At 47.0% G+C, this 15968-nt stretch overlaps 1 protein-coding gene across 5 annotated transcripts; it reads right to left on the bottom strand.

Annotated features, from left to right (window-relative positions):
• Positions 1-480: 480 nt before the first annotated feature.
• Positions 481-15697, bottom strand: kdf1a (keratinocyte differentiation factor 1a). Of its 5 annotated transcripts, XM_023811440.2 has the most exons (5): positions 12681-12966; positions 11496-11590; positions 3844-4943; positions 3068-3142; positions 481-1263 (listed from the first exon to the last, which is right to left on the bottom strand). In XM_023811440.2, the coding sequence occupies exons 3-5, from the start codon at positions 4922-4924 to the stop codon at positions 1169-1171; spliced, it is 1251 nt and encodes a 416-aa protein (XP_023667208.1). In that variant the 5' UTR covers positions 4925-4943; positions 11496-11590; positions 12681-12966; the 3' UTR covers positions 481-1168. The 5 variants fall into 5 exon arrangements, with proteins under 5 accessions (XP_023667208.1, XP_023667224.1, XP_023667199.1 ...); XM_023811456.2 differs by lacking the exons at positions 11496-11590; positions 12681-12966 and adding an exon at positions 15675-15697; XM_023811431.2 differs by lacking the exon at positions 11496-11590 and having other exon boundaries at positions 12681-12964.
• Positions 15698-15968: the final 271 nt, after the last annotated feature.

The following is a 15968-nucleotide window of genomic DNA, read 5'->3' as shown; positions in this document are numbered from 1 at the left end:
TGAAAGTCTGCATTGGGTGTGCAGAGAGGAGAACGTTTAAGAGCGAAGGTTTGTGAGCAAGGAGCTGAACGCGAGAATGCGTTACATTCGGTGTGTGCGTGCATGAGTGTGCGCGTGCGTGTGAGTGTGTGCGTGCGAGTGCGTGCGTATACATGCATGTCAGGACAGAGAACTACAGTCCACAGCAGTTCCTGGGAAACCAACCACAATAAAACCAGAGCAGGTCACATGGGGGGGGTTCATCTTGCATGTTAGTCACCTATTAGTCTAATCGTCTCACCCACTGGCTTGTGATGGGGTTAAGCCAGGCAGAGCCTGACACCACACAATATCTACTTCCCCCCCCCCAATTTTCCCATTTCTACTCCTCATTCAGGCCACCCAGAAACACACAAAGGACGACTTGACATCAACAACCTGAGGTGAGAGAGTGATCCAGAGACGGAGACCCGGCCAGATGACAAGAGACGAGACAAGTCGGTAGCCAAATTAGTCGGTTTATTTTAAAGAAAAAAAAAAAATTAAGAAAAATAAAATGTTACTTTAAAAAGCAACCAATATTCCCAGAGAAAGAAGTTTTCATCTTCCTTCTTCCACAGAAATACCAAAGCAGCCGTGTAAGGATAAAAACACTAGGTAGTATGTACACACACACACACACACACACACACACACACACACACACACACACACACACACACACACACACACACACACACACACACACACACTCTACATGCCCATTCATTATGGCAGGACAGCAGGCATCACAGAGTCTGCAATGACGTGGCCCAGCACATATGCCCCCCCCCTGGAAACACCTAACAGAACAGGTGCCACCTGCCCACAACACAGACTGCTCCACTGTCCTCATTAAAAACCCTTGACTTCCCATCATGCTTTGCACAATGTGCCATGCCTAGGCACTCCCAGGAAGATGCGATCATCTAATGGGGAGGGGAGGGGAGGGGGGGGATTTGTCCTGGGGAGTCTGTTTTGTTAGGTTCAATGAGAGAAGGCGGGGGGAGAAGACAAGGGTGGGCGGGTCCTTTCCTCAAAGCGGGCAGCACCACATGGCGGGCCGCAAGTCACAGACGTAAGGGACAACCAGGGCCCCCAGAAGGGGCCTCAAACCAGAGGTGGGCCTTCCGAAGGGGGGGGGGCAGCCTCACGTCCGGTGGAAGCGCAGCAGGGGGGCTCCTGATGAGTCAGTGTCCATCTCCTGATGGTGAGGAGATGCCAGTGGGGAGGTGGATGAGGCAGCTGTAGGGAGACAAGAGACCGTCGGTACGGCAACCGGAGGCGGCTCATGACAGCAGAGTCGCCTCGGGAGACGGCGCCCTCCCCCCCGACAAGACGCCCCGGGGCTCGGCACTCCGCCGCCACGTACGTTACGCGTCCGTGGGCATCCGAGGGAAACATGAGCCTCCTGCCAGATCGCCGAAATCCCCGCGCTGTCACCGCGGGCAGAGAGCGTCGCGTTCCCAGGCATACGACACCGAGTGTTTCACGCGGAGCGCGCGGCGGAGTCATGTATCACGCAACGGCGGGAGTCACGGTTTTGTGGGGGGGGGCATCATTAAGCCGCAGGGCGGGTACTTCCAGTCGCACCTCTGATCTCGGATATCAGAGACAACCGGAGAGACAGAGCCTGGAATGCGAAGGGGAAAGCAGAGAGGATGCGACGATCTCCTCACAGGCCTGGGGGCCCTGGCCAAGACCCCCACCCACATCTGCCACAATGGGCCATTGTCAAGTCCCTGCCCCCCCCCCTACAAACATACACACCAGCTGAGATTCTCCAGTCTATACGGTTGTAATCAAAACCCACACACATTCTAAAACGGTTATGCTTCCAATACAACCACACTTTAAACAGTTAAATAAGTCACTGGTGCAGCCCGTTTTACTCGATCCGCGCCTTGGGAGAAGACGGATGAGAACCTTCACACTCTGAAGTCCCACATGCAGGCATTTAGAGGACCACACCGCCGGGAAGGAGCATAAAGGCGCGGCCTTGGAGCCCAAAAGGCTGCCGTGTGCAGACAGAGCACCATTTACTTATTTGGGGGGGGTTTGACAGCTTTATCCGTCTGCCCCCTGCCCCAAGACGAGGACGAGGGCATTAACGGTTCATGCCACAAGACAATCAGAAGCCGCGAAGATTCATCCCGGTGACTTCCATTCAATAGTCTGGTCCTGCTGTGGCAGTCACTGGCTTGAACACTGGGAACTGGAAGCAGATCCTCCCCCCCCCCAGAGCCTACAGGCTTTGGGTGCAAAATCAGGGTCTTTGCTTTGTGTAGAATACCAGCATCTCTCGCCGGGGGCTGCCCGTGACCAAAACGCCGGCGTTTCAGAACACATTCCATCACGTCGTCTTTCACACTCAAAGACCAGTACTGTAGCTTCCCTGCCTAATGAGCAAACGCTGAGAAAACATCACAGCCCCCAAGATGATTTTGCTGTTGGATTCACAGCTCCTTTTTAAAACTCCCATCCTTCAAGTCGTGTCGAAGACTCATAGATCTTTTTTTTTTTTTTTAATAAAGTCCAAAAAGACAACATTGCATTTAGAGATACCGAATTCCTCTGGTAAGACGAGCACTGACAATTTTGATTTATTTTGCACCCAGTATGACATTTTGCTGATGCTTGCTAACATGCCCCAGAAAATTCAACCTATCAGCTTGAAGTGTCCAAGCCTTTTGTTCTCAAAAAGAACTGCATTTGTGCTAAATTTTGACTGCTTTAAAGTAAGATTCCTCTTCTTCAGAAAATGACACAGATGTCACAGAAATGTCATTATAGACACACCCATTTCTTTTTTACTGCAGTGCGAGTAGAATATTCTAGAATAAGAACGATGAAAGCATAATATGAACACGACTACAGTCACAAAATGTTTGGGCCCTGTTACTTAATCTCCTTCTGCTTAATCCCAACCTTTGTGCTCAGAGAGGAGGGGAAAATGGCCGCAAGGTTGATATGAGCTTTGCTTTAATTATGACATCATGTGGCCCTAATCAGGTGACCAATAGGTGATACGCAGGCTGAGAAAACTCACCTCGCCCACTGTGCCTCAGCTTTCTGGCCAGTTCATCCGACTGCGTCTGTTCCGAGACTTTGACCTCCGGCTCCGCTAGACGGAAGAGAAAGGACAGGAAGCTGACATCCTCCACAACACAACAGGGGGAACTTCTACTGCGGGAGCTGAAAGCGCATCTTAGGAAACGGGCGAGATCCAGACACCTGACATCAGGATGCCTTTCTGTAAACGACCAGATCCTACTTAGAATGGACAGAAAACCCAGGAGTGACTGCAGCACAATATGAAGCGCGAGCCGTCAAAGCGTAAAGCAGAGAGACAGCCGAATTATTTTTCAATAAATCCTACATTCGTCTTGTTTGTTTTTTTTTTTCCTTTACCAAAATTCTACCTGCAATTCAGGTACAGAAAACTACCTTTCATTTAGAAAGGGGACAGCTTACTTAAGGCTAGACGTGGCAGCTAATGTAATGCTATGGTCATGCACTTATAACCTGGAGGATTTTAGTTCAAGTCCTACGCTGGGCCTTGCTGTGCTGCTTGTGAGAACCTGGACCCTCCATTGAAGTATCCAGCTTAGTTGCTTCAATTAAAAAATAAAAAAAATCAGCCAGGTTTGCAGTCTCCTATCTGATCATTTTACAACAACATTGAACCTATTTTTATACTAAACATAATTCAAAACTCAAATTATTGCTATGCAATGCTTATATATAAACAAGCGACAGAATGATTACAGATCATTAGGACCCAGATTAAATATAATCTTTTTTCTAAATGAAATTCCATCTTACTATCGTTGCTATTGAAGGTGTCCGTCATGGTATCATGGCCACTATCAGAGATGGTTTTGTCCCGCCTCCCATTGACCCGTGACCACGCCTCCTGGGGGGCGGGGTCTCTGTCCCTGAGGACCTTGTTCTTGCGGGTGCTGATGCGAATGACGCCCTGCACCAGCCGGCACTCAGCCTCCTGCTCCTGTAGATTATAGTCCTGGGCGATGCTGTTGATGAGGTCACTGATTTCGTTGGTCCGCCGGGAGAACGAGGAGTCTGAGGTGCACTGGGCCAGCTGCTCGATCTGGTGCATCTTATACAGTTCCAGAAGCTTCCGCTGAATCAGCGTGTCGATGTCCGTGCCACTGTCGCTCGGGTCGTCCAGGTACAGGTCCTCTCGGGAGTAGATGCTGGTGTTACTGATGGGCCGCGGTGTTTCACCCTTTGGGGTGGCGCCGGGGGGTCGGGCCCGGCGCGAGGCACTTGGGCCATCCGGGTAGCGCACCTTCTGGCCGCCGATGCGCACGTCGCGGTACGAGAAGCTGTCGAAGGCGGGCAGCTTGACGGACTTGCTGGGGGGTTCCAGGGAGACCCCGCAGGTGGGGTTGCTGAGGGACAAGCCGTTGGAGGTGAAGTTGCTTGCGTACATCTCTGGGTCCCTCTTGCCAGAGGAGGTGGTGGCGGTACCGACTCCCGGCTCGGGGTCAGTGGAGGACTCGTCCGTGGTGCGGCAGGGCTTGGGGGCGCCGTACAGGCCGCAGGTCAGCATGCAGCACACAAACGCCAGGCAGCCGCTCCAGCCGCTCAGGGAGCCGCAGGGCCCGCACGGAGGGGGCGGCACGGCCGAGTCCGCAGAGCCCGGCACGAAGCCCAGAGTCTCCGCCCCGCAGCCGTTGACGATGGGGGGGCGGGCCTTATGCGGGTACCGGGGATTAGACGGCCTGGGGAGCTCCACGCGGGGCTCACGCTGCGATTCCCGGGCGACTTTGCCATCCTTGTAATACAAGGGTGCCTGGCGGTAGCCCGCGGTTTCGGGGCGGCTCACGTAGCGTGGATGGGGGCGGGGGTTGGGGGGACCCCGCGTGCTGCGCCCAGGCATGGCTCAGCAGGTCCAGAACCTGAGGGACCAGAAAAAAGACAATAGCGTCAGGGCCGGTCGACCCGCTAGGCTATGGAGTCCCAACCCCCGGTACCGATCTGGGGTCAGTATTCCACCCCCACGTTCGTGCATTCAGATTATTAATATGGCTGTCAGAATCATATAAATCATATACAGCCATGATGTAACACTGTGAATTAACTTTTACATACAACGTTTTGGCTTGTTATTTTTGTTTCTGGTGTTCCTATTTAATTTTGTTTTTGTTGTTGACATTAGTAAAATTTGCTCATTTTTTTGAGACCCTCCTTCCTTCCCTCTCACTCATTTATGCTCCCCAGGAGCTCCCCATGGCCTCAAACAGCACTGAATACTACAAACCATTTGTAAACATGCTGCCATTACTTAAAGCAGCGTTTCCCAACCTGGTCTTCGCAACCCACAGCTGGTCCACATTTTTGCTCCCTGCCAGCTCCCAGTAGGGAGCAAAAATATATACTGCCTGTGGGTCCGTGAGGGCTGGATTGGGAAACACTGATTTAAAGGATAAAAACATGTTCGTTTGTCACAGCCTTCCTTTAAGATCATCACTGGCGCCATGGCATTACGATCTGATTGGCGTTTTTCCACTGTGAACCCAAACATACCAGGAAGTCAAAGCTCTGCAGTATACCAGGAATCCAAGCCAGAGAAGAACCGCCCAACCAGGCCCTTTAAAAGCTACAGAAGACCTCCAGTAAGCACTGCAAAATTCACACACACACACACACACACACCCTTTTATCTACAGCGCTTTATACAGCTGCTTTTACATTATGTTTAAATTAAAAGCCCAATGCTCATTGAAGTACATGGCTGCTTTTAACCAAACAGAATCAACGTGGTTTCGGCAATGCGATGTCATCTGGGCCGTGATGGCCTTTTCAGTACCCGTCTGTATAACGTCCCCGAGGTCCTGATCACAGCTACTGTCCACAGTAACGCCGCGCGATTGGTCAGCCGGACTAATTCAGTTACTCACATGCTTTGCAATGCACTGCACGCATCTTTAAATATTGTAAATTAATGTGCGTATTCATATACTTCTGTTATATTGTATATTAATAGTGACAGTAAAAAGAGCAACTTCCATATTAAAAAAGCAACTTCCATGTTAAAACAGCAGTCATCGCCTTTATTAAGACTCACACACTCACCACAATACAAGCCCTCTGTATGCTTTCTATGCAGCAGATACACATTCTGCACCCTCTAGGGCTGCGGCGGGATATAAAACAAACAAGGTGACAGCGTCATTTTAAGTATGTGACGGATTGTTCTCGCCGGCATATTTGATTTCATTTTGTCTGAACGTCGTTTGAAGTGTCGGGCCACCTTAAGCCGAGAAGAGAGGCTGGCTGAGCGAATTCCCAGTGCCGCTTGGCACCAATGACAAGAACGGCAATAATCATATATTTCAACTCCGAAATGCGCCTGTACCTGCCAATAATATCCTTCGCAATATTTACTGCGTGCATTTCCTGCCAGTACAACAGTGACAGAATATTTTGAAAAAAAAACAGAAGCGTCGACAGGTGATGAACTATCCCTGCCAGGACAAACAGACCAGTTAACTGGGAGGAATTGTGCCACCCTACTGCTTATTACATGTCATAATGCAGTAAAAATGGAGAGAAAGGCTGGACGTTTACAGAAAAATGAGGAGGAGATGGAAAAGAGGGGTAACACCTTCAACTGAATCTTGGAAACTATTCTGCACAAGTCATCTAAACTGGATCCTTCGTCAAAACGGGGTGGATCCAGGTTAAAAAAAAAAGAAAGAGGAAACTCAATCAATGCAGGCACCCTGTCGGTTAATCTGTGAGATGACTCAGAATTTTCTCCAAAATTCCCCCGAGTACTATCCGACCAAACCCTTCGCTACAGGTGGGACAGCCCAGCGTCAGCAGGGACTGTTGAAATGACGGCAGTAATTCGTCACGCAACCATACCTGTTTACTTCCTCAAAAACTGCTACCATCTGACACAGAAGGCAGCCGACTTGCCACAGACATATGCGGGGGTGCACACGTGTGCACGCAGTGCGCCACACTCCCCGCGACTGCGTGTGCGCGCTGGGACTGGCTGATGCGGAGCCAAGGAAGTCAAGGAAACTGGACCCAGCCGTGAGTCAGCCAACAGGTTAATCCAAACTGCTTTCCAGTTCTCAAACCAAACAAAACAGGTACAAGCCATACCTGCTTACCCCAGGCTACTCACAAATCAGCTTGCTGGGACCCAGAATCCAGAACGTAAACGGAAGCCAACCTGCCGGCTCGCACATGCAGGATTATCCTACAGAAATCATGCCAGTGTCCCGACCCCGGACTCCAGTCACGAAAACATGGAGAACCTCAGAGATCCTCCACCTTTGGCTCTATGGAATCTCTCCCTCCAACGACCCCTATAAGAGAACCATGTCACCATTAAGAGAACAAAACGCCGCAGATTGAAGGAAGTGTCTCTTTGGAAACTTTCCAAAATGTCGCCAGTCATGTAGGCCCAGATCCTACCTGCATCTTCTTCATTCTTTCACGTTCTTTCATCACCCAACACCCTTCCACACTTAACGTATGAACAAGTACTCTGGACCAGAGGTGGAGATTTCAGGTTCAGAGAGTACAAATCCAGACCAAGATTTTGTTGAGTACTCTGTGACTGTGACTCTTTATACTCAACTGGTTGGTCAAAACAAAATATTGGTCTGGATTTGTACTCACTGGACCTGAAATCTCCACCTCTGCTCTGGACTAACGTGTCCTACGAGGGTACCGGAACAGATGTGGTTTCTTCTCCCACCACCACAATTAGATAGAAGTTTAACCACAAAGACCAAAACGTCTTTCCAGAACTCAAGTTCCTTTTAGGAACACCTAAACACCAAGTTAAATCCAATTTTTTTTTTTAATAAACACAGCCAGACAAATCACTGCACAGGCAGAAGGTGGCTCTCAACCCCATTTATGTTGTTTTCTACTCAAAAGGCAAATTTTACACATCCCACGAAAATCAGGGCAAAATTCTCATCGCCTAACATGTTTAGGCCACGACTGAAAGGTAACATTAGCTAAAAGCGTAACACAAGCCAGGCTCCGAATGAGTCAGAGGCTGGGTTATTACTGTAATGCAACTGTCCAGCATACAGCAAGATAAAAGGCAGCATGAAGATAAGCATCGAACAACACAGATCAAGTCACAGTTTTTAACCCCCACCCCACCCCACCCCCAGGAATTCCTTCAAGGCTGGGGGCCACTTACAGAGTATTTCAGAGGCTTCGGTAATGACTCATCAAACCTGCAAGATGACTGAGGAAACAGGGAAACTTACACCATCTACAAAACACTGCAGATAGAACTTTCTGCATAATCATTATTGCCATGATCTTCAAGCAAATGTTTGCATTTTATACAGATACATTTGTAAATGCAGCACTAGATTCCCATGCTATGTTATAAGATACATTTAAAAGGTACAAGGACGGTAAATGAATAAAAGCGATTTCAGAAAGAGGGATAGCAACTAGATAGCAGGATATTGGAAAAAAATTCACATTGTGACATTTTAAGTTGCCATTTTTATGAAACAAAAAAGGAGTCAGAATTTACCAAAATAAAACTATAGCCAAATATAACTTATCTACCAATAGATTAAAGCAGTCCCGACATCTCTCGTTTTTGCTCAACGCCAATCGCCACGGAATCCAAAATATTTCCCTACAGCAGAAAACTATTGTTGTTCAGTGATCGGATCTTCACTTCTCTCCTTTTAACTAACTTCTGTGAAATTTCTCACAAATGCAGGTCTGACTGATTCAAACAGCAAGGATGAAAATGATCGGCCCAGAAGTGCATGCAGTGCCCATACAAACCCAATGAGGGAAACGTTAGCTTTCACTTTAATATGCAGGTGGGAAAATGTAGCATTATCCTGATAGAGAACAATCATTAAAACTGCAAAGCTTGTCAAGTTTTATTTCCTATAACAGAGTAAAAATGTTTCAGAGCAACTTCTCACCTTAAACCACCTGACTATCGCAATTAACAAGTGCATAACAAAGAGAGAGAAGCCTGTCTCGAATTATCGAGGTCAAACGTTAACCGACCGGCATCAGAACACAGCACTGAAATACTTTGTTACATAATGCAATTAAAATTTAATAAAGATCAACGTATTTAGCCACCCTGCCATTGTGATTTAATTGGTTATATATAATCCATCCCGTTCTCTAAAATCATGATGACAATCTGCAGGCAGACAGCTGGATGCTGACTGGCTTAAATGTATTCAAAGCCGTTCATCATCTGAGTGACACGGATTTGCTTAAGTGTCGAACCTCTATGAGATGTTCCAAGCAAAGGCGGGAAAAATAGTATTACCCATCAAGCCTGTCCCAGGCAGCACACGGCTGGGGTGCTCCCTGGATGGAACGTCAGTCCATCACAGGGTACACGCACACGCACACACACACTCACTCTGCCCGGAGAAAACTTTCAGGCCATGGAGACAACAAGCAAACTCCACCTGTACCATTAACGGGCTAATTATTTTTTTAATTTAGTTACTCATAGTCGAAAGACACACATTTTAGGTGAATTGGCATATCACATTACGCATAGAGTGAGAACGCCGCTACAAACGTTAGAATTAGCAGGGATGTGCAGACAAGGTGTGGTGCTCCACAGACGAGGTGGTTTATGGTGGGTAACAGGAGCTCCAGAGTCAGGACAAACCCAGTCACCAGTAAGGGCCAATGCAGTGTCCTTCTGGGCCAGGCCCTGCCCATACGGTAAACCTTACACCTTTAACACCTCGATTGTACTGGATATCATAAACATCCAATAAACAGTTTCTTAAATATGAGAGAAAGATACTGTATTCTCCATTTGTACCGTTAAATAGGATTTCTTACCATTTTCACTGATTCCTTCTTACCCTCCGTGAAACATGAGCCCTCCCACAGGTGAGGGAGTCTCTGGGGGACGGAGCGGAGGTTCAGTGATTTATCCAGCACCCCAGGAACAGGTTCTGGGGATAAGGAGCTTGGACACGAGCCCAAGAGTGACAAGACGGCTTTTCCAGGCTCAGGATTCAAACCAGCGACCGGACACAGACCCTCAGAGCCAGAACTCCCCACCTTCGAAGGTGTGGGTGAGACCACCTCAGACGGGACAGTCAGTTTGTTCCACCTCCCACCCACATGGACTGGCTAACCTGCTCTTTCCAGCCATTTTAATTTCTGTCCCATGTTGCTCGCACCTCTGTTCAGACCATATACAGCCTAAAAAGGGGACCCCCCCCCAATGTCGAAGACCCCACGGCCACTCTGACCAGTCTACCATCCCAACCACAGCGATGCCCGCAGCATCCCAGCGTATTCATGCTAGCCCCCCCCCCCCCCCACCCCCACCCCCCACCCCACACACACACACACACACACACACACACACACACACACACACACACACACACACACACACACACACACACACACACACACACACACACACACACATTCCCCCAGAACAGCATTAATGCATATCACACTGCAGCCCACCACAGCCCCACTCCAGTAAACAAGGATCACGTTAACGAAGATCATTAACACAAAAATATACTCAATCTTGCTCACCTATTTAATGCTGCATGACATCAGTTGCTGGGTGAATCTATCACACTACTTCTCTGTCAAATTTAAGGGTTTTGAAGAATGACAGATACTACAGAAAAATAAACCAAAACTGAATCCCATTCATACTGCTGTCAAATCAATGCAAGCCAGATTTAGAATCTAGCGTCTTTAAAGGTAAAAAGGCTTATAAATGAGACAATACCCAATATCACACACGCTCTTTGCCCTTCTTTTAACTGTGCATAATTGTCCTGCGCTAATTCAGGATATGTACCTGACCCACAGGGCGGGCATCCGCGATCCTTCTGGGACAAGAGGCAGTCTGAGCAGCAGCAGGATCCTGACGTCATCTCGCCAGTCCTGACCACGCTGCACACCCAACTGCTTCCGTCTGACCCCAAATTACAAAGCAACCCCACCCCAAGAAACACGGTACAAGCCACCCAAGGTTTAAAGAGGTCCCCCATCTCAGATTTCTCGTTTTTTCCAATTCATGCCCCCACCTTGTCAATTCTGGTGGGTTTGTTTACCATAGTACAGGACAGTACCTGAGACCAACAGCCTTCCGAAAACACACATTCCCAGATGCCTTCATTTCAAACGGTTTTTTTTTATTATTTTATTTTGACAATACAGTTGGTTTTATTTTTTCGGTGATATGTAATTAACAGTCATTCGATGAGGCTTGTTTTGCTTTTGCAAAAAACTAATATTAGTAAAAATAAAGCATTAACTTATTTGAGGGGGTAGCCTGTCGGAGACAAGCAAGAATAGATAACAGTGTTACCTGTGTTGCATAACAAACAGTGCTTTGATTAGAATAATTCCAGCAATCAAATTGCGCCCAACAGAAAATCTGGGGTTTTTTTTTAAAAGTTTTAATTAACTAACTAATTACTCACCTGACGCTGAGCCTTTTGTTTCTCGCACTACGGACACATTGCTGGGTGAATCACAGCGGCAGCCTGGCCGCGCTTCTGCAAACCGGCCAATTCGTCTGCAACGGCAGAACTTCACGGTTGACGCCTGACATTCCTACATGGATGCATGAGGCACGGCGAAATCTAAACAAGCTAAATAAAGAGCGTACACTTTCCTTTGAGTAGTAATGTCCTATGAAACAATCAAAACAGAAATCCGCATTGGACATGTGTTGGAACCGGTACGCCCCTTACGGCCTAACCTAATATAATAATTATAATAATAATAACCATGTGCGCTGTTTTTCCATGTGTGGTTATTATCCTAAAAATTAAAAGGTGTAAGTGCGGGTGTCGGAGACAAAAACAATTCAGTGTTTAGTCACAAAGCATCCTCGGGCTATAAGCGTTTAAGGCGTTTAATTAAAACACATTACAGCCCGTAGAGAGCAGGGAATAACCGGAGAACTTCTGCCGAAAAGGATATTTGATGCTTTGCACGCAGGCAGGGCTGAAGATCTGTTACAATCAGTAGAGATTCTTTAATTGCGCATCTTTGGGACTCTTTTGCGGAGAAAAAAAAAATCAGTTCTGGGTTTAGGATAAAACTTATCCAATAGGGTATCGAACTGTGCATATTACAGAACTGCGGCTTAAACGGTGGTGTGGCAATCAAATAACAAGCAAGGACGTGCACCTCGGACGACGGATACCTCTTTACACCTAAAAACCACAAGTTGACGCTTTCAGCATGAAAGACAAATTCACTCCGAAAATCGAAGCGTCTGCACGCGTTAATTCGCGCATAACAGGAATTTCACTTTGCAAAATCGGGCTCGCGCGGAGTATTTCACCATGGTTCATCGTGGATCCAAGTGGTTTAACAGGTTGGGCGATGAAAGGGCCTTTGGAGAGCGATCGGCCGAAATGAGCGGAGAAAACGCTCCATCAAAACCACTTCTGAGGCCAGACAAACGTGCGGCTCGGGATGTCCGGGCAACACAGGCAAATTCCATCCTGTACATGCATTTAACCATTTTAACGGGTATCACTGTCTTCTCACACCTTAAGGAAATCTTCGTCCATTCATTTCCAGGCCACTAATGCCCGTTTTCTAACCAGTCGACCAGAGCGCTTTCCCATTAATTTCCCCCTTTTTTCACTTACCGCATACGAGGCGAACAGTGTCAGTCCCCGGATACCTTCCGTTCCCTTTTTCTTTCTTCCGGAAGTTAAAGTTTTATTAATCTTTCCTAGCCTTCTCCGCGGCTTCCCTAACCTCTTCTCCCCCCGGGTTCAGTCGGCGGCCCAAAACGGCCGGTCTCCGCACTTTTAAGCGCAGTATTAGCGCGGGGGGTGGGGGGGGGGGGTCCGCTCGGTTGATCGCTCGCTCGGTTTTTGTACTCCGCCGCGTTTTTCTACTCCACCTTCTTGGGTATGTTACCTGCGGCAACAGGTAAATCCCGCACCCACTCGTAGGTGAGGCGTGACGTCACAGTGTCTCTTTATTAAAAAAAAAAGCCAATGCAACAAACAGCATATGCCGATCTACAGGCTGATGCATGAAAATATAAAGTGCGTTTAAAGAATTTACAAACACTTTTCGTTTATTTCGCACAATTTTCCCTCATTCAGTCCTTTAAAAAAACACACGTTTGCATTATTTTCCTCTTCGGAAAACGGATTCCCTTGCGTTCAAATGAAAACCACTAGCATAACAACTGCTAAACACTCATTACCAGTTGAGAGCAATCACTCCACATTGTGTAAACAGCATTCAGGAGGGGGATGCCTGGTATATTTATTGGACCAGAGTGGAGTCAATCCCAAAACATTAATTGCTCTCCTGTGAAACAGGATATTTAAACATTTGAAAAGATATAAAGTATAATAGCAGCATGTCATAAGAATATTAGTTATGACTTTTGTGATTGTGATAGTATTATTGTATCCGTTTTACTTTAATTGTACCGTCTTTACAGTAATTTGCACAGTAACTGTTGAGTTGTGTGTATTCTTTAGCGGTAGAAATATACGGTTCAGGCAGGCAGCACTATTCTACTGCACAATACCTAAAATCACATTATGGAAAAGAATGCAGTTTCCAGGAACTGACAGAGCAAGCTTTTCAACATCAACAAGTGTAGCATGAAGCAGGTGTATCATATACCTGCTGAGAGGAAGATGAAGGAACTGCACCACCAATATGTCCAAGTGCTAACTTGTTTACTTTTTTAAAAAAAATTAAACACTGTGCACTGTAATTCCCATAAAAGCATAGTGACACAATGAGGACATGAAGCGCAGGCTTAGAGTCAGACCCCCAGAACAGTTCTTTAGATAACTGCCTGTATAAAGGACTTGATTCAATTCTAAATTTTCTGCAAAGTGTTGAAGAATCCATCTTCCAGTCCCTTGTCTTGGTTACAAGGAGAAGTCTTGTGCCCATCCCAGAAATCACAGGGCTCCCTAAACCCTGGAGGTGTGAGTTGGCAGTGCCAGTTACTATGCCACCATAGCACCAAATGCTGAAGTGTCTTTTCATGTGAACTGAATTTAAGGGGAGATGGACAAGACAGAGAAGATCACGTGGTTATCAGCCATGGACTGGCCATCTGATAAATCCTTTGTTTGCCATTTGCACAAGTACATTGGAATTCTTTTCTTGCCTCATCTTGTTCTCCATAGCCTGGAGGTCACAGCACGGGGTCAGCCAGCATGCAGCTCCCCTGGAGCTAAGCGTTAAGGGTTTTGCTCAAGGGCCCACAGACATGTGCCTGCTCTGCTGCCAGGCCTCGAACCAGCAACTTTCCAATCACAGATACAGAAGCCCCCCCCCCCCCCCCCCACTTCCCTGCTCGGCCCAATTTTTAATCCCTATCCAGCCCTTCTGGTCATCAAAGTTACAATCATGCACTTAAGTTAAACCTGATGTTCTTATGACAAGCTGCTACTGTACAGGCAGGTTACCAGGTTACGAACCAGATCAGTCCCTTAAATCCGTCTGAAAGTCAAATTTGTAGGTGAGTTGGGAAAATAATAATAAAATACATTATTACACAGTAATAATAAAAGTTTACTACAATCGGTGCTGTACTGCACCTCGAGCCGACGATCCGCTGAAGCCACACAATGTTTTCACGAACGTCACAAAATTGTCCACATGTTCGTTTATTCCAAACCGCCATACTTATTTTTTTAACGTAATAGGCTTTCGGCAGTCCATTAGACCTGGGAACTATCTGTACTTTTTCTCTTTTCAAATTTGTCATGTCCCTGGTGAGTGGTGGGGGGGTCGGAGGATCACTCTCAACAGAGCCATAAGCAAGCCCGAGATCCTCTGTCACCGGGCTACCCCTGGTGTGTATAACAGAGCACTCCTACTCATTTCCTGACATAATCCATACGTCTCCCATTTCACTGGAATTGAGTCAAGCCTGGATTTGTCATAATGCAAGATATAACTCCCTCGCCATTTGGACAGAGACAATATTCACAGTGACATAGATGAATATGCTCTGCACGATTTTGCAAGTGCATTCATCAGTGGAATTGCGCGATGAGTTCTGCATAATGTCTTTCTTGAGTCAGAGGCTTATGGTTATGGTCTAACAGAGACTCCTGCGGTTCTGGGGAAATGGTGATCTGTTTCTGGTATTTTAGAGAAAATGAGGAGGGCAATGTGCCTGAAAACAAATGAGAAAAACTGTAGCGCGTTTGAAGCCATGATATGTTTCTAAGGTACTTCTGGTTTAGTCATAATCACTGTTTTGTTTTGTTTTTTACCTTTTTAACTAACCGTTTTGATAGTATCACCGTGACTTTCCTTGCGATTGAAATGTAATGTGTTAGTTAACTGTAAAGCTGCGCTGATTTCGGCTGCGCTGATATCAGTAATATCACTGCCTACATGGGATTTCGCCGAACGAGAGTAATTTGCTCGACCTAATTCGTGCGGGAGCCCTTACTGTTCCTGTAGATTATGACTGCATTTTAAAATCGCTGAACTAATTAACAATACATGAGTTATTGTTGGCTCCCCTAACATGACTCCATGCAGCGCCTGATTTTTCCAATGATAAGCGAGGTGCAGTAACTCCGTAGGTTCATCCCTCCCGCATTGTGGAACCGATTGTGTGTGCGGGAGTTTAGTTTACATACCGCCCCATGCTTCCTCTGTACTCCGGTTTCCTCCCACAGTCCGAAATCATGCTGTTAGGTGAATTGGTGTCTCAAAATTGCCCATAGCGTATAACCTGTAATTGAACGGTGCGCCGTCCAGAGTCTCCCCCTGTTTCTTGGGATTGAGGGATATTACATTACAGGCATGGGCATTACATGCAGTGCATTACAGAAAAGCATTGTACTGGAGATGTGGTTCGGCGCTGCGCAGATAGTGGCAGTTAAGATTAACAGGTGTTTTGTCGATTGAGTAACATGTTAACATTGTTCACT

This window comes from Paramormyrops kingsleyae, chromosome 9 (assembly GCF_048594095.1).
Source record: "Paramormyrops kingsleyae isolate MSU_618 chromosome 9, PKINGS_0.4, whole genome shotgun sequence".
NCBI lineage: Eukaryota > Metazoa > Chordata > Actinopteri > Osteoglossiformes > Mormyridae > Paramormyrops > Paramormyrops kingsleyae.
The sequence above is the reverse complement of the archived record's forward strand: the minus strand, read 5'-3'. Positions and strand labels throughout refer to the sequence as shown.